Genomic DNA, 19,575 nt, shown 5'->3' on the forward strand with positions numbered 1-19,575 from the left:
TTCAAAGATTATATAAAGAAATCATGCCGAGCCGAAACCGCTGAAACTATAAATATGGAATTTAGCCGATACTTTCATTTTATCATGTAAAGACTCAGTAAGAAGAGGCTTTTGAAGTTCAACCCCACTGGGGGGGGGGGGGGGGTTATACTATACCACATGTTTCACTGACTATACTTGAATGTTTCCAGTGACTATACCACATGTTTCAGTGACTACAGGTTCGAGGGTCTTTAGTCGACGTTGCAATGGCTATTCTAAATGTTTTCGTGGTTTTCATAGATTTTTAGTGGCAATACGAGATGATTTCGTAGCTTTGGTCGCTGTTTCAGAGACTTTGAATGAAAATAATATACGTGTACTGTACTGTATTAAAAGGTCAAAGGTGTTAAAGTCACGAACATGTGAAGCATTGTCTCAAGACCAGGATCTTTTTCCGGGGCACCAGACATGCCAGCTCGCTCCTTCCCTACTTGTGACCCTGTCGCAGACGACAGAACGTCACAGAGAGCAACAGGTCTACAGCGGTACAATCATCATACTCCTAAACCGGGTTTTCCTAGGAGCAGGTTTTCTGTGCCGCGTGAAACGTGAATCGCTCAGCGCGACACGCCATCCACTCACCAATGAAAAAAGCAATATTGTCTGTTTTTCTACAGAGCGCAATACGCCTCACGCCAGCGCTTCACGTCGGGCGGGATCGGCCGACTGCTTCTGAAGGAGTCAAAAATACATATTTCGCCACGCGTTTCGTCGATCTTTTCTTCACTCTTGTTGTGTTGTCTTTCCTTTCTGTCTCCCTTTTTTATTGTACAAAATTGCAAAAATACGTGGATGAACGCACGACAGAACGTCACAAAGAGCAGCAAGTCTACAACGGTACAATAATTTCACACACTTCACTCATAGTTAGAAAAACTGATGACAGATGGCAGCACTACACACACATAGCAAGAATTACGCAGAAACAAACTTCACGTTAGGTTCACAACACGTATACACACATTGCGCCATGTACAAATTCGTTAGAAATTCCATAGAGGAATGTGTACGAGATGCATGTGCGGTTAAGTAGTAGTAGACGACAGAACAGATGATGCACCACACTAGGAAAACACAAACGCGTAGCGTGATAAAGTTATACGTTTCTGCCAACGCTAAATGGTCCTATTCGGTTCACGCGGTACAGAAAAAAACCTGCTCCTGGGAAACATGTACTGTATTAAAAGATCAAAGGTGTACTCATTAAAAGCTCGCGGCTGTCCCCGCCGACCTTTAATGAGAATAAAAGTGCTACGCGATTCTGAGCTGCGCAAAAGCGGTTTTGTATGAGGGCGGCTACACAAAATCGAGCTCAAAAACCGGTTTTTCTGGGGGGTTGAAGCTGCCTAGTGCTGCAGGTGTGGATCCGGCTTTATTTAGAGCTTTGTGCGTGTATTCTTGACAACACTGCATCTCGCTAGTACTTATTGTACAATTTTTGACAATAAACAGAGCAAAGCCTATTTATTTATACTTCAAAGATAAGTTACCCCCGATGGCACTTTTTCTTTTGTGGTTAAGTGCTTCAACAGCTGCATAGTTGTCTGATAGATCACTGATCTTCTAAGAAAAATGTAAACGTGTAAAATAGTATAATAGTTTTCAGTGGTTACCAGACCTCATCATGTAACTGACACTTTTTGCGTATGAACAGTCTGCGGATGAGTACACCATTTCCAAGTATTCAAGCGACAATTGCATGTTATGACGGAAATCGAATAATCCATAGACAGTGTAAATTAGACGCGAGAAAGAAACCGCATTTGGTACGAGACAGCCTTTGAAATCAGATACGGCGGGAGAGGTGGTAATTATTATTATTTCCATCTAAAATCTTGGCCAGATGCTGAACTGTCCAAAGAGCCAAATACACGAAGAAGGAGCCACGCTGAAGAAATAACAAACAAAAGCCTCACTATATTATTCAGATTACGTCGTACGCAACCTGAGATATATACGCCATTTTGTTTTTTCTCCTTCCGTTTCCTAACAAAGTAGCCTTTGTATAAGACGAGGCCGATACGTATATCGTATGTCAAGTGGGAAATACGTGAAATTGTATTTGGGAGTTGAGCGGCTGCTGTGTGTACTGTACACCGCCTTCAAGATTTCTAGACCATGGGAGGTTCGAAAGATATAGTGAGTGTGTCTATCGGTCTTATCTATGGGTCGTGCGGAATACTCAATTAGCGATCATATCTCGCCAAAAAAAAAAAGCAGGTAATAATTAATGATACAATGTCGGAAAAAGTAGCAGGTACCACTAACGTATATCATTGGATTAAAGTCCACCTGCCTTCTGAGATACGTAATTTTTCGCTGTTGGAATACGAATTTCGCCAATGGAAATTTATTGCGGTATACGTGTAGAAATATTAATGAATTTACTCGCCGAAGGAGATTATGTGGTTTACCATGGATTTAAATATTCCAACAGTTGTTATGCCATTAATTTACATGGACAGTGAAGGGACACTGTATCTGTAAATAATTTTTTCTTGAATCCATTTTGCCATAAAACTAGGTGTTGAATGGAGCATGTGCATAGTCTAATTTACTGCGTGTGAATTTCATTCATCAATTTTGAGGTCTTAAAGAGGCAGGGGGACCTTAAAACTGGGACCGAAAATCAACAACGGGATCAGCATCGTGACCCATGGGACTGTTTGTTTTACAAACTTAATGAGAACAGTAGCGCAATAAGTGCATTTATAACAAGGACTGTAAGTGAATTTGTACGACTCGTCTGAGAAGCCCCCGTGAATCAAGTTTGAGTCGCAACCCCCGTAGATTAAGAACCCCTTCCTTAAGGAGTTGTTTGTCACGATTTGTTTCAGGGGGGGGGGGGGGAAAGACAATTTTTCTAATCACATCCATTTTTTCTTTTTTGGCAATTTATTGCAATTTTTCCAGACTTATTTTTAAAAATTATTTTTCTCGAATTATTTTTAAAATTACTCATTTTTTTTCCAACCAAAGCTGTAGATAATAAGCAGTCATCTAAAAACCCGTAGTAAGATATTTCAGCTGTTTTTTTTTTTTTGGCTATAATGTTTTTTTTACGCAGACACTATAATAGCGTTTCAAAAAGTTGGAAAACATGCCTCTCCAATTTCCAACCAAGTTAATTAGCTGAGCCATGGTTCCCAGCGAAAATCAGAGAAATGAAGAATATGCCAATATTTGGCAAAAATCCCGAAAATATACTAACATTTGGCAATAATCACGAAAATGTACTAACATTTGGCAATAATCACGAAAATATACTAACATTTGGCAATAATCACGAAAATATACTAACATTTGGCAATAATCACGAAAATATGCAAACATATGGCGGAAGTCAGAGAAATCCGCAAATATTTAGCAAAGTCAGGACAATGTGCACAATTTTTGGCAAAAAATGGGCACATATTTCATAAAAATAGGGGGGCGGGATAATTGATCTTAGATCAGTGCTTTGTCAAAGATGATGCGCGTATACTGTTTCAATTAGGAAGGAAAATTTTCGATTTTTGGTCAGGGAAATGATCAAGCAGATTTTGAATCCTGATTTAGTGAAAGTATTTTTATATAACATAACTATAACTCTGTCACAAATCTTCCCCTTAAACGACGTTAAGGGGGGGGGGGGTTTCGGTCCAAGGGCCTAAATTTGTGAAAAATGCTCCTTGCACCTGCCAAAAAACAATCAAGGTTCAACAGGAATAGCTTTAAATTTTTGATTTTGACCCCGTCTATATCAACTGGTTTCACAGCAGTAATCTGAAAAATGATTGGTGGAATGCAGACACAGATGTTGTACTTGTACCTACAAAAGTAACGAAAAAATACATTCATAAATAACATAATTAATTCCAAAAGTGTTTATGTGTTATGGATATATAATGCATTCAAATTCTTTTCTAATTTTCTCTAACAAATTTAGAGCCCAAGAGGTGTTCACGTGGCTATTCGAAGTGGACAGCGATGCCAGCGACGGAGGTGGCCGTATCCAGTGGCAGCTGAGGTACATGCTGGACTCGAGTATGGCCGAACAGTACGACTTCGACGACGATAACGTCCGGATCTCGTCACGCTTGGACATCAGAAAAGATGACGTTCAAGCTGTCATACCGATCGCCAAGGTCCAATCTTTTTCATTCTCCTTTGTCTATAGTTGGTTCAAGTGCAATACAACCATTCCCCGACATGCGAACGTCCGATTTTCGAACTTTCAATGCTATTAACAAAAGTATTTTGGTATCCTTAGGAAGTTTTGGGATTTATCTTGGTGGAGAAATGTTTGGCACAAAACAGTTCGAATTTCATAATAATCACCAACTAATTATGTTCTGGTTTACCCCCCCCCCCTTGACGCCAAGTACCTTGCACGCCATGCATTGCATACATACTATATTGTGGATAGATATTTTTTAGTTCTTTGCCAAAACAACTTTCACCCACGCCGTTTCCAAATTTTGGCCAGTGCCGTTTCAAAATTGGCCAGTGCCGTTTCAAAATTGGCCAAAGCAGTTTCGAAATTGGCCAAGGCACTTCCAAACTTGAATACCGTTAATTTTCCACACTTCAAAAGCGTTTCACTACCTCAACTACTTAACCGTACATGAATCTCGTACACATTCTTCTACGGAATTTCTAACGGATCGGCATATGCTGAAATGTGTATTCTGAGTGTATGTGTGACCCTAACGTATTTATGCACTTGATGATCGAGTTGCGCTTGTTTCGTGTACGGGCACGAAATCTATCTTCCATTTTCTGAAGTAAAGATGGAAATGCCCGAATTTTAATGCTATCTCACACAGTATCGTGTTGTAGGTCTGAATGCTCTCTGCGGAGCGATTTTTTTTCAAATGGCAGACCAGCTCGCATTCGCGTTTCACTACCACTACATCGGTATTCTTCGAGGCACTACCAGGAATTAATTATAATTTCAAATACATCGTTCTCAGAGCACCCTTTCTTCACGGCACCATTGCACATTGTAGCCGGGGAATCGCTGCCTTAACTTAATGCACATTCCCCCCCCCCCCAAGACGACTGGAGACAAAAATCCAAATCATGCAGACCTAAATTACCACGATGTACCATTTAAAAATTAATGTGCTAGACGCTTATTAGCGATAATTGGCTATTTACAGACTTGAAATTCACGATTGCGTCTTACGGAACAAACGTGTTCGTAAGTTGGGAAGTGGTGACCGTATTAAAACGCAGTTCCGTTGCCAATCTTTTAAAATTGATTTGATTTCTTCTTTCAGTCGAGAAAGCTATTGAATACGGCGGTGTTGAACGGCAGGCAGGTATCGCAGCCGATGAGAGTGTTCGTGGTCAGCCAGGCTGGTAAAGTTGGCGACGTCACCCTGCAGTCATCGTGTCACGCTTCTGACGAATCCATTCTAAAAGTAAGCCAATTTTATTCTGTTCTCTGGAGCACTGCTTTACAGGTATGAAATTATTATATTGATTGATGCAATCCACGATTAACCTTCAGGTTCAAATATGAGTTTGAAAATTTTTTCCAAAAAATCTGTCTCTTTTTTTTCTTTTAAGGTGTCGCCGTCGTGCACGTCAGTTTACTTGGACGGGTCAGAGATTCGCGGATCACAGAATGCATCGGTCGCCGTCAAGTATGGCACGTACACCGGCCAGGCCAAATTCCTGGTGTGGATGCCCGAGCTACCTCTGGTGGTCCGAATGTCTGACTCGAAACTCAGCCAAATCAAAGGGTGGAAGACCCCTCAACTCCAAAGAAAGTAAGGTCTCGTGAGTTTATATACAAGGTGTCCCAAAATTGACGGGGCCCATTCAAAAAATGAGTTGATAAAAAAAAAAAGAAGAAAAAAGAACGGGAATCGCGTGATAGAAATGCATCGTTTGGTGGGTGCATGGACAAACAGTAAATTTTCAGTCAGTGAGAATTTCACAGTCAGTTTCAGAAATTTTCCAACAGATAGCGCTGCAGTCCCAAAACTAAAACGCAATATGTACTGTATTATCAAAATATCTACCGTTTTGCCGAAATGATATAGTATAGTTTGCAGAGAAAATTGACCTCTTGTTTATACAAGATATGCAGAGTAAACTGGTTGCCGTGCAGAGATGATGAATACGAAAGAAAAATTTTTACATTTTCCTCCACTGGGACTTGAACCACAGCACTGTCCCAGTACGAGCGAACGCGACACCACTATGTTTTTGGAGCAATGAGAAATTTCGTCCTTAGAACATAAATATGATGAACGATACAGTGCAATGAACGGTTTCGAGCAATCAGGTAATAGCCCGTAAACGAGATCAAGGCCACCAGAGGGCGACCTGTATGTAGAGGAAAATGTCCTCTCAACTTGTTAAGACACGATATGCAAGAAACTGGTGGCTATGCAGAGATGATGGGAAAGAAAAATTTACAAATCGCCCTTTAGTGGCTTCGACGTCGTTTAGGAGCTAATAGCTGATTGATTGTCAACGTTCGTCGCACAATACCGTTTAGCAAATATATGCTCCAAGAAAGCAATTTCTCATTGCCTCTGCAGCGCAGTGGTAGCTCACTCGCCCGGACTGGGAGAGGGCTATGGTTCGAGTCCCAGTGGAAGCAAATGTGAATTTTGCTTTTCTAGTCATCATCGCTTGCATATTTCTTGCATATCTTATAGCATGGTATAGTCTCAAAGTATTTATCTTAGAAAACCGTGCAAACGCTTCAGCCGGGATAGCCTGAATTTAATTCAGACAGGATTTCTCGAAATTAGTTGCAAAGTTTGTTAACAGATGGCCCAGCAGTCTGGATAACTAGAATGCGGTACGTATTTCGAAATCACGGCTGAGATGTTTGCATGGGGTCTCTCTTTTTTTTCCAAGATCACACTATGTTGTTGCTGCAAGTGGATAATATAAAATATCGTATTTTAGTTTTTTCCCAAACTGCAGTGACATCTGTTGCAAGAATTTGTGATTAATTTTGAAAATCTGTTTGAAATTCTGTCTGACTAATTTTGAAATTCTTCTGTCTGAACTTGATGTTTTTCCTCAAGTACAAACGTAGCAAAAAGGAAAAGTTCCATCACTTCCCTTTTTTAAGTTATTTTTCGAATGAGTCCGAAAATTTTGGGACACCCTGTACCTACAGTATTTACTTTGCTGAATGGAAATTTTAAGATAATCATCCTAAATGTGTATATTTTATTTAAAGGAAGTTCTTGTCGCTTCTCGGCGGGGGCACCTCCGGAAGGAGCACCTCACAATACGGGAATTTCGTAAATTCACCGACATCGGACAGTGACCGATGGATGGACAGAGAGGTCAGCCAAACTCTCATATACAACAGAACGAAGTTGTTTTCACAGAAATGCTCTCTCTCTGAAAGGAAGTTGGATTCGTTTTTAATAACGAAACAAAACAAAAAATTCGACAGAATCATCATATTTTGTCCCATATGTGGCACTGAGTGCTGGTAGCCAAGAAAAAAATTAACTATTTTGAAAATCAAATTTTTCTGCGCCTTTCTGTGGAAACTGCGTCGATCTGCCACAGATAATTTGCAAATCGTTGATTTTTTTTTACTTCTGAATTTTCCGTGCTTTTGGATCACCCTTTATATACACTCAGTGGCCAAAAAAATAGGAATAACCTCCTCACTCAAGCTTCGATTCGTCCGTGCAGCACGTGCGCTGACGTAATAAACCGGATTTTCTGGTAAAAAGCTTTCTCCTGCAGCTTTTATGAAGCACCAGTTAACGATGCAATGTGCCTATCCATGGGGAAAACAAACGATTTGAGTGACTTCGAACGCGGCATGATTGTGGGCGCCAGAAGGGGCAGTTCCAGTATCTCCGAAGTCGGTAACCTTCTTGACCTTTCTTGTACAACAGTACCTCGAGTCTTCCAAAAGAATGGTAGCTGAGCCAAAAAACTTCGAGCAGAAAAAGCGAAATAGTGAGTGAAAATCGCTTGTGAACGAAAGAGGTGCCAGGCGGCTGACGCGCATTGTGGCCAGCAACAGAATACAAGGCAACAAATTGCAGGATTTCAGGATCAGCAAACTATATCCGTACGCTCTACAAGACGGATCTTGAAACGAATTGGTTTTAATAGACGGCGACCAACAGGAGTACCCCTTTGATTTCCCTGCACAACTGAAGAAAACGGTTTTCCGACTAGAGAATGCCGAAATTGGACACTTGATGAATGAAAGAAGGTCGTTTTGTCTGACGAGTCAAGATTTCTTCTCCATGACGTTAATGGCAGGATCCGTGTGTGGCGTAAGCAGCACGGGATCCGGCGTGCCACATGAAAATTGTTCAAGTGGGTGGCGGCGGAATCACACACAGTCTGGGGAGGATTTTTCTACTGTTGGCCTCTTATTTTCATTGAAAACATCCGTCAATGCCAGCGCCTACCTGCACATCGTTGCTGATCACGTGCACCCGTTTATGGCCATAATGTTTCCTGATAATGGCTATATCCCCCCCCCCCCAGCAGGACAATATATTTCCACCCTTCCACGGGGCTACTTCACCAAACACCAACTCTGGCCATATCGCTATATTGCAATTTACTGCCATTAGTGAGATGGCTTGGAAGTGAAGGTGCTGTCTATCGGTGGTCGCCTCGAGTTCGTTTGGGAAAATGTCTTATCTATATTCTCCCTTGGGTTCGAACCCGGGACCCTGACAGCAACCTTCACGATGGTAGACAAGCATCTTACCACCATGCCACTCGGGCACCTTCCACGGGGCTGGAACTATCTCAGATTGGTTTGAGGAACACGATTCAGAATTTCCAATTACTTCAATGGCTCCCTCAATCACCCGATCTCAACCCGATCGAGCATTTGTGGGACGAGATTGAAAAGGTCTGTTAAAGGTCCGAAACACTACCTTCTCTAATCTGAGAGAATTAAGAGCTGCCATTTCGTTGGCAAGGGCTAATATTCCTCCTCAAAGGTTTCGGCAACGTGTCTGTAGAGCCCATGCTTAGAAGAATACAGTATCTGTGTGCTGTCGTCAAAGCCAGAGGAGGTCCCACACAATATCAATTGTAAGTAAGAGGGTGTTCCTAATTTTTTGGTCACTGAGTTTATTTGCTTAAAAAAATGGTTAGTACCACCTAGCCCCTGGATTCGTTGGGGGGGGGGCATTGTGGCACGATCTTGTCTTCCCATGCTTTCCTATGGGAAAAATCTCCTTCCTTTAAGGAACATTTAAAAATTTTCTATTTACTTTAGGCACTCAATTTTTCTTTCTCATATACTACGGATATTTTTATACAATTAAACACGAGCATTTAGGGTTTTAATAGTTGGGTTTTTTCTTTATCGAATTTTAACTTCAACAACATGCAATTTTTTCAAAAATCATCTAAATTTACCCATATTTGGTACCATAAAAAATTTTTAAATTATTCTAATAAAACAATCATCGTTTTAAAGTATCTAACACCATAGTGTTGAGAGACGCAAAGTTTCAAGACATTCGAATGAGCGGTATTCGAAAATGTTCTTTATCTAACAAAAAACTTGGTAGTTTTTTTGAGAAAAGAGCATTTTAAGAGGAAAACACTAGCATATATGTTGCCGTTAGTTCGAAGTACCGAGTCTGGGCTCATATCATCATTGCCTTTTTCCATTTGGGAAAAGTGTAAGTTCAAGGATGGAAATTTGCCCACTTAACAATTTAAAATATATATACACAATACCTGACAGCAGTTTATATTAAAATATTTGTAAAATATTCCCAGTACAGGGGTAGAACAGCGCCTGAGTGGTGCAGTGGTAAGATGCTCATCTTTTACCGTGAAGGTTCATGCATTCGAATCCGAGGAAGAACATCAGAAACAAGTTCTTTATCTTCACCTACCGATCCTGAAGTGACCACCGATAGATGAAGCCTTCATTCCCAACTCCACTGGCTAGAAATTGCCGTATGGCAATATATGACCGAACTGAATTGAAATTTTTTCGCCAGTCCCGAGGCACAAATTTTTAGGCCGCTCTACTGGACTTGGAAGGGACACCTTAACGGTGTTTAATTTTTTGCTAGTCAAATGCCACCGCAACTGTACAGCACCTGAAAGTAAAAAGAGAAATTGTCCCAGGCCAAGACGGAGCTCCATTAGCCTAGAGCACGCTTTCACAGGATTGGCTGATATAGTTAGACGCAGAAAATTTCATAGTATTCGAAAATGTGTTTTTTGGAGAATTTGCGTGCACCAACTCCCTTAAGACAGCCCTGTTTCTGAAGCAAATGCAAACTACTGTATCTGGTTACTTTTTCTACACACATATAATCATGAACCAATCACTAATTGAAACGCATAGTTTAAAAAAAAAACTCCAAAATGCATTGTTGCAAAAAAAAAATTTTCCCAAAACTCATTATGGTTGAAAACATCATCTGAAATCCATTGTTGGCAGAAAATTGTTCAAGATGTTTTGTTGAGGGAATATAGATGCAATTGTGGAAGGAAACAATTCGCATTATTACCCAAACACTGTTGAACTTGAATTGTGAACTTGCTTTAAGAGTCGGCATTTTCCCAGAGCCTCATAATTTAAAGGGGCCCCAAAATTTGAACAATAAAATTGTTGCCCAAACATTTTCGAAGTTGAATTGTTGCTCAGACATTGTTGAGGTTGAATTTTTGCCCAAACATTGTCCATGTTGAATTATCGCCAAAACATTGCTGACATTAAATTGTTGCCCAAACATTGTTGACATTAAATTGTTGCCCAAACATTGTTGACATTAAATTGTTGCCAAAACATTGTTGACATTAAATTGTTGCCCAAACATTGTTGACATTAAATTTTTGCCAAAAAATTATTAGCATAAAATTGCTTCCAAAACAAATTTTTTTGTTGTTTCAAACAACACACACACTTCCAAACAAACATTAAAACTAGGTTTTTCTCAAGCATTGCTAAAATTACATTTTTTTCGAAACATTGTTTAAATTAAATTGTTGGCCAAAAATTGTTCAAAATTGCATTGCTTCCTAAACTTATTTAAAAATAAATGTTGTGAAGGTAAAAAAATGGTCACGATGCATTTGTTCATGTCTAAATAATTGTTTGAAAACAACTACTACTGGAAACAATACATTGATCGGAATGCGATGTTAGGAGGAAAAAATTGCGCGAGAAGTTTTTCCCGACAAAATGTTCAATAAGAGCAAAAATATTTGGAAAATTCATTGTTGACTGAACATCGTTTAAAAAAATTCATTGTTACCTTAACATTGTAGAAAAATAATTATTGAAGAAAAAATTTAAAATGCATTGTTGCTCGATCTCACGATTTACCCTTTACTGTTACGAAAAGCTTTATTGGAAACTTGAATGTTAAAAATTGCATTGTTGAAGGTGAAATTGTCCAAAATTGGTTAAACATTCATTTAAATTGCTTAAAAAGGGGGAAATTATAAATTACTCTGAGTATCAATTAATATAGCTTTAGTGTGTTTGATAACAATTGATTGTTGTATGATTATTTTTTTCCACCCTGAAGAACCTGGATGTGGTTTGTCGCCTCCGTTACCAACAAGCCCGAGTAGAAGTTTACACGCGTTTCTTCAGCGTCGACCACGATTCCGGCAGAGAATCCTTCCTGTTGAACAGGAGGACGGAACTCCGGGTAACTGACGTCGTGGCTCCATTCCTCAGGGTAGCTGACAGCAGGATCGCCTTGCTCAAGGGCAATGTCGTGCAGGGAGTGCTGAGTGGACGCACCGAAGTTCAGGTGAGCGTTCAATAACGCAAGTCATAAATGTCATAATTGGTATCATGAAATTCGGTGTGAACCTTGACAAAGTATGTTCGATGGATGTTCGTAGGTGCTGTCTCCGATAACGGGTCGAGTGATAGGTGCCAAGGAGTTCCGGGTCGGTACGGAGAAGGAGACCATAACTCATCTCGAGATATCCGTCATAACTGGACTCAGGCTGAACGTTCAGCCTGATGAGACGACGCCTGGAGTGTTTATCGCACGCAAGAGCGTCAGCCATAAGCTCACCACGCAATATCAGGTGAACTCTCGTGTTTTGTGTTTTTTTTACCTTTCTTCAATGCAAGCTGGTACAGGAGGGGGGGCTATCACGTTATAGGTGCATGACAATGAAATCTGCCTGAACCCCGTTAAAGTTGAAAAATATCATATAAAGAGTTCGTCTTAACGAGGTTTGACTTGATGTGAATTGGTGGGCTGATATCTAATGTCAGGGCGTCACTTTTCTCTAGCCTGTACTTGATGCATGAGATCATGGCCCCGAAATCTTGTAGTGGGGCCCCTTGGCTAGGTTGCTTGGCAGCCCAGGGAAGATATTTGAGCCCCCTCCACCGTAGTAATTATAATGAGAAACCTCAAAAAATTATAAGAACTGAAACTCTTGTGTGAAGCCATGGTTAAGAAGGTCATGCATGTCCATTGTTTTCATAAACTTGTTTTCAGCGTCTGAGAGCCAAGTAAGTTGACATGTATCCGGGCCAGTTCTAGGAATTTTGTGACCAACTGAAGGGCCTGATTTCGCCATGAGGAAGCGGGACGTCAAAATTAAAAGTTCCGCTGCTCAAAAAGAAATGAAAGCAAGCGTTCCGAAAAAGGGACAATGGTAAATAATAGGTGAAGCATAGGCAACGTGAGCTCGGGAAGGCAGAATTTTTTAATCAAAATCTTGATACTCCTTTAAGTTGGGTTATTCACTTGGGCTACTGCGTATTTGACTGCCCCTTAGCGTGAGAACCACTAAATAAAGGCCTACCTATTAAAAGTTAAGGTACCGGGAAACATGCCACGGCGGTAACTTTTCACGGGGTAAACGCTTTCTATGCTCCAAATCAAGGCTGAGGAGTCCCAACAAAAAATTCGGCCGCAACATCCAGTTACCTTGAACAAGGTCCTTTGACCATAATTATTTTTACTTCGTCGGGATTGACTTGAGCTAAGGCGACTTCTTGATCGATATATTTTAATACAGTGGAATCTCTTTAATACGCCTCTCGGTTATACGAATTTCACATTTATACGACGTTTGGCCTAGGTCGTAATTGGTTCCTATACATTTTGATGTTTAAATATTTCATTTATACGACGCAAACTTCACTTATTCGACGTATCCACGTCGACTTGAACTCCAAATCTTTGGAAAAAACGTCATTATTATATTCATCAAATGCTCGTGATTTTTGTAAACAGTCAACACGCGTTGCTGAAACAGTTCTTATTGCACATTGTCACAGCAAAAGCCATAAAATTTGTCGAGTGATTGTTGACATGTACGAAAACAGCCATTAAGCTGCATGATAACAATTTAAAGTCGACATTCAAGTGACTTGTTTATTTTTGTTTCTGAAAATACGCAAACGTGCTGAGCCCCAAAGAAACAGGTTTTAATCGTTTGAAAGAGAGCCATTATGTCCTTAAGTTAATTTTTTTCTCTCCCAGTGTTTTCAGCAGCGTTATCCCCAGAAGATAAGAAAGTCCACACACACACATTATAAGCATTTAAAGGGTACAGGTCTGTCAATGAAAATGATACAACAAATTTCTAATTCAGAATTAGCTCATAACCAAATAATGTACAATGACGCTAAAAGAAAAGCAGAAGAAAAAGTCATCGAAAAATCATGCTAGTAGAAATTAGAGCTGCTTGTCATTTCGAAAATTTCCCGATCCTAAACATTATAAGCATGTATATAAAATGTATACAAGGTCAACATATTTACATTCCTCGGTATGTCGGAGCAATAGATTTGTCTAGCTCTGGTTCGTACATTCAAAACATAATAAATTAACACTACGAATTATACATTTGCAAAAAGGAATGCCCGAAAACGTTCAGGACTGACTCGAAAAGGTGAATCACGCGACGGAATGAAATATTTTAGCATTAATGTTTCAGGCTCATGAATGCAGAAAAAAAAATCTCATTAACCGATATTTCATTGTATCCGATTATTTTATGTGCACACAACTTATCGAAATAATCAACTTTTATGTAAATTATCAAAAAAAATAATTTCTCGGATAAAGAAAACGATAGAAACCGAAAAAATATGACCGAAATTCACACGTGTGAAATTAGAAAGTAGTTTTTTTAAAGTTGTGAGCAGATGACGCAACTAAAAACACGAACTAATAACGACGTAACAAAACACGAAACTAATTTATTTTGGTGCGCAAAATACCGAAACCGAAACTAAACATAATTTATCCACCAAGATGAATTCAGAAAAAGTTATGTTAACCGATATCTTTTTTCATCAAATTTCCTTATAATTAAGTTTAACTGTAATAAATTTTATCGAAATGATTTACAATGAATATATTCAAAAAAAAGAAAGATAAACATACTTGCTGGAATATGCATCAGTTCAGAAATTAGTGTTTCAAGTCAACAGCAGGTGTCGCTAATAAATTATTATAATTTTTGGAATGCGCATTATTAATTGAAACTGAAATGGTTAATGTTGAGAAGGTCCATTATACGTATAAGCATTTAAAGGGCAGGACCCAACACCATGGGCCTTCGGGCAAAGTGATATTCTCGGGCCCCTAATTAGTTGAAAGTGCCCGTGTTACTAGTCCCGTATAGGTATAGTCCCAACACAAGTCTACAAAATTTCAAAAATTTTCTACTTCCGAGATGATAACAGCCATTTCCTAATTAATTCAATGTGCCGAATACGAATATGACAAAGAAAAAACTGAATTGGCTACGGTTTTTTTGTAATGTGTGCGCATTATTGAGAGAAAATGTATATATACGTAAATATTACACTGCTCGACAAAAAAAAATCTTTTTTCATGTTCTTAAGGAAATTTTAATGGTTTTATGATATATTGGGCTGTTGACTCTGAATCTGGCATTGGTTTTGTCAAATTGGCTCTATTTTTTCAGATAAAAGGAAAATTAAATTTAATAGTAACACATAAGCATCATATATATATATATATATATATATAAATCACATTGTTGAGAGTATGCACATTATCCCAAAAACTAGAGCCAATTCGGCAAAACCAATGCTAGAGATTCGGAATTAGCACCCTAAAATCACTGAATTATCTTTGGCAATCATTTACTATATTTTTTTATAGTGCACAGATTCAATTTGATTCGTATGCTGCTTGTGATATTATCATTGAAATTTAATTTTCACTTTATCTCAAAAACTAGAGCCAATCTGCAATTTATTTTTATTGTCAGATTCTTGTTCAGCACCCTCGAATTAGTAATATTTGGCTACTTTTATTTCTAAAGCTTTTTGGCTGTAGACTAGTGAAAGCATAGCACTAAATCTCATTATCACGAGGCCCCTCACATGCACTTGAGGCCCCCGGGCCGTGTCCGGGTTGGAACATGCATTAAGACGACAATGGGTGCAGATCTGCCAATACGGAACACACACACAGTATCAGTTCATTCAATCATTTCCAATGGAGTTTTAGTTGTGTTTTGCTTGCTGATTTTTTTTCTATATATTCAAAGGAATATTATATGAATAATCGACATAAAGCAAATTAAAAGGTTCTGCTAATTTTATTTCTTTAAGCGATTTGAATTCAACTAAGCAACATTCATCAACATTCCGAACGGCTAACGAACATTTTCGTTCATGTGAATGTGCTAACATAAAACAGTCACGTCGTAAGCTAAATTTTAGCCCCCAATCGCCATCAGCACTACTGTAACGCGAACTCGATTGACTCATATCCACCTCAGAATCTTTTTCCTAGATGTACCTCCACTTCTCTTTCTAAAGACTAAACCATTTCATATGAAATTAAAGATTCAGCTAATAAAACATGCATTGAAAATAAAAAAGAGCCCATGTTTTTTTTTTCAGAGCACGCGTTCTTTCAGTGCAAGACTCTGAGCATCAAACTGAACAATCTGGACATTCTAGCAGCTTATCTTCTCCACCTGCATGTATCAGACACAGAAATGAGCTGACCAAATCACAAATGTGTGGATCGGGACACCTACGAACTTGACTGGGTTGCATCAAGACAAAATGCTCTTCAATATTTTTCATCTTCCTGTAAATTCTCATTAACCAATTCTGAAGCTGTTAATTTCAAACTTCGGTCAGTTTTTGTTGTTTTTATATCCCGCTACTCGGTGTTTTAAAAACCTACATTTAAAATGCGGACAGTACCTGGAACGAATTAAACGAAAGCCACATAAGTTTCCATAGAAACCTGTGGTGAATTGCTTTTCAGCTAATGAACATGATTCAAGAACAAATTACCTTCGTTAGTCGAGGTATGACTGTAGGCCTACTGAATTTTCATCGCACACGCACGTGATTCCGGAATTAATTTTTCCTCTCATTAATTTTTAATTATTTCTCTCATTAATTTTCAATCATTTCTTTCATTAATTCACATTTTTTATCAATTCTGATTTTTTTTTTTTCTGGTATGCTCATATTTTTGTACAGTTATTTTTGAATACCAGCTCCCGCTTCCTAAAATATATAAAATTCCGAGCTCTATGGAGTCCCCCAAAATGTTTTAAGCTTCCGAAATAATAACGACGTCTCTAGATACATGATTATGAGGCTTTTCAGGAATAACCATCATAGTTTTTGAAATTATGTGAGAGTTGGGGATTATTATTATTTTATTTATTTTCTCTTCCAGGAGGGCTTGTTAGATATAAGGATTCACTTTTCCGATGGCCTCTCGACATCTATCGCGGACATCATGGACTCGGACTATCGGCTTTCGGTGGACACATTCGACAGCGGTGTGGTGGCATTCGCGCCGATGGCTGGCCTGCACCACCCGCGCGTAATAGCCATAGGAGAAGGAAAAGGTGATCTGCTACACATAACTTTGGAACTGGCCGAGAGGTGTCAGAAGAGAAGGAGCCAACCGTTGGCGATGGCCTACGCGTACATAGACGTCGATTTCAGCAAAGAGAGGGTCGTTCAGAACGACGCCCGACTGAAAAACAGGGGCGACCCCAACAGAGGCAGGAACGACAAGGGCAGCGTCGGCAAAGAGATCTTGGGCCAGCCGAAAGACGCCAACCATGACCTGAATTCGATCCTGTACCAGGACGCCGTCAGCCCGATGAGCAAGTCCCACTTCGAACCCGCGGTCCAGGCCAGGCAGAATCTGGTCCACCCTTCGGAACTGACTCCCTTGGAGATAAGCATGTACGCATTACTCGGCGTGTTTTGCGTCGCCATACTAGTGTTCCTCGTGTCCTGCTCGGTGTTTGCGGTCCGCTACCGCCGGAAGCAGGTGCCGCCGGCCATCACCAACGAGACGGTTGCGCACGCCCACGACTGGGTCTGGCTCGGTCGTGCGACCCTGGAACGCACGTCCGTCAACACGCGCTGTTCGCAAGCCCTGCTGCCGATGGCCGATTTCAACGGTAACCACACGGACACCACCGGTGGCGGCGGCACCACGCCATTGAAAGTCCAGAAGCGTAACAAACCGGACAACGGAGGCCGACAGATAGGCAGCGGCTGCAGGGGTAGCAACCTCTCTTTTCCCGGGTCGGAGATCAGCATCAGGATAACCACGAACCCTCAAGAACTGAACGAAGACGAGACGTCCATGGCCGAGAAAGTCCTCGCGGCCAATAAGACTAACAACAACAGCGGATCGTCGCTCCAAGACTGTGCTAACAATGTCCCTACCGCCACCAACAACGGTGGATCGGCTACGATCACGAGGGAGAAGCGGGTCAGGATCGTCACGAATCCAGTTCCTCCACCGATCTCGTTGACGAACCCCTTGAAGCACATACCGGCTCACCCGGCACCACCGATCCCTCCACACAGGAACCATCCGGCTCCACCGGTTCCACCACACCATCGTCATCTCCTGGCCAAATTACCCAGGGGTGGAGCGACCGATGCCGAATGGGAGGCCGTCACTCAGGGAATGGATTACGACCAGCTGATCGAATACTTCGAGAATCTGAAGGAATCGAACGCGTGAGGAGACTCTGCAAAAATCCAGATCAATGAAGGCAATAAAAGATGATTATCGATGAGCACGAGCACCACCAACTAACAGCATCTCGAAGTCATCTCATTAACCTGGGAAGTCTTGTTTTCGGGGCTGTATAGGCTGTATACACCGCTTTTGTTTTAGCGGGGCTGTGAATCAATATCTAGTCAGACGGTACGTAAGACGGGGGTATGTTCCGTACACGGACGATGTACACAGTATGTACCAGTTAATTCAGTTGTAATGCCTGAAGATATATATATACATAATATATAAATAATGTTGAAGCTAGTCGCAAAGTACGTATTTCGGTTGCCACCATGCAGCTTTTTTTTTCGACAAAAATTGGAAAAGTGTGACATATCCGTGTTCATTTTCCTCGTCCGAAGACATGCAGGAAAATGCGTTACATGTACAAAATTCGTAACTGTCATTAGTGTAATTATACAGCTAGTCGAGAAGGACATCTATCCGCCGTTTTATTTTATTTTATTGTATTTTTTTGTGCGGTATCCGTTCTGTGCATTAGGCTAACCTCATTAGCCACCCTTGGCAACAAATGGAATTTATTCCTCCTTTCCAGAATGTTCCTTTTTTTCGGGGGCTTGCATGAACATGTTATAAATAGGATGACTAGGACTGGACACCTTTACAAGAATCATCAGTAGGTTATAGTATTGTTACAATTACCCCCCGAGCGATAATGGGCAATTGCCCAATTATTCCTTCCTCCCCGTCTTGAGCAGCATTTCTCAACACTTTTTGCCTATAGTGTCTGTGGTTATAAGGGATTATCAAAATAATAAATACATGTTCTAATGATCCCTTCAAGCAATATCCTTGTTATAGAGCCCAATCCTAACCCATAGGATTCCATGTTTTATCTGTTGCGTCTAACACTCCATCGCCCACCTTGGAAAGACTGTTTCTAAATATATATTTCTCGGTGAAATCCCCCCGAGTACAGTGCGTGCTTTCTGGGGGCTCTTCGGAATCAGAAGCTGTAAAAAAAAAAAATTTCCTAGGAGCAGGTTTTTCACGCAGCGTGAACCGTCGGCAGATACATACAACTTTATGACGCTGCGCATTTGGGTTTTCCTAAGAGGGCGCATCTGCTATTCGGTAGGCCTCGTACCACACCTTTTAAGCACTTTATAATTTGAAATAAATTTGTGGGAGGAAACCTTTTTTTTTTAGGACAATAAAAGGAAAAAGTGTGGGATAATTATTAATTATAATTAATTTTTAATTGCAATGATAATTCGATTTATTAATACATACGATTATTATTTATAATTACATACGATACATTTATTACTTCGCAAAAGATATAAAATTTTAATAACAACCTAATGTTTGATTTTTTTAGTAATAACATTTAACAATTTTATTAGTAATACACAAATTACACTCCAGTATTTTAGAAAAAAACGCACCGTGATACAAAAAAGTCATGCTTGCTTTTTTCCCCATTGGTGAGTGGACGGCGTGTCACGCTGGGAGTTTCGCGTTGTACGCAGCGGAGGAAACCTACTCCTAGGAAAACTGGGCTTTGGTG

The 19,575-nt window shown here is 40.1% G+C and overlaps 1 protein-coding gene across 1 annotated transcript in view; it reads left to right on the plus strand.

The window, feature by feature from the left end:
• The window catches only part of dtn (transmembrane protein 132C dtn), a 53,432-nt gene extending 34,410 nt beyond the window's left edge, over positions 1–19,022 (plus strand). The window contains exons 5-11 of the mRNA XM_089242844.1: positions 3,971–4,169; positions 5,307–5,450; positions 5,599–5,801; positions 7,238–7,346; positions 11,553–11,783; positions 11,878–12,069; positions 16,689–19,022. Of these exons, the coding sequence (XP_089098970.1) occupies positions 3,971–4,169; positions 5,307–5,450; positions 5,599–5,801; positions 7,238–7,346; positions 11,553–11,783; positions 11,878–12,069; positions 16,689–18,005 (2,395 nt within the window). The 3' untranslated portion in view covers positions 18,006–19,022. The remainder of the gene's footprint in view (positions 1–3,970; positions 4,170–5,306; positions 5,451–5,598; positions 5,802–7,237; positions 7,347–11,552; positions 11,784–11,877; positions 12,070–16,688) is intronic.
• The last annotated feature ends 553 nt before the right edge of the window (positions 19,023–19,575 follow it).

This window comes from Pholcus phalangioides, unplaced genomic scaffold (assembly GCF_987345545.1).
Source record: "Pholcus phalangioides strain wild (caught in Gottingen) unplaced genomic scaffold, Ppha-v1.0 ptg000015l_1, whole genome shotgun sequence".
Taxonomy (NCBI): Eukaryota; Metazoa; Arthropoda; class Arachnida; order Araneae; family Pholcidae; genus Pholcus; species Pholcus phalangioides.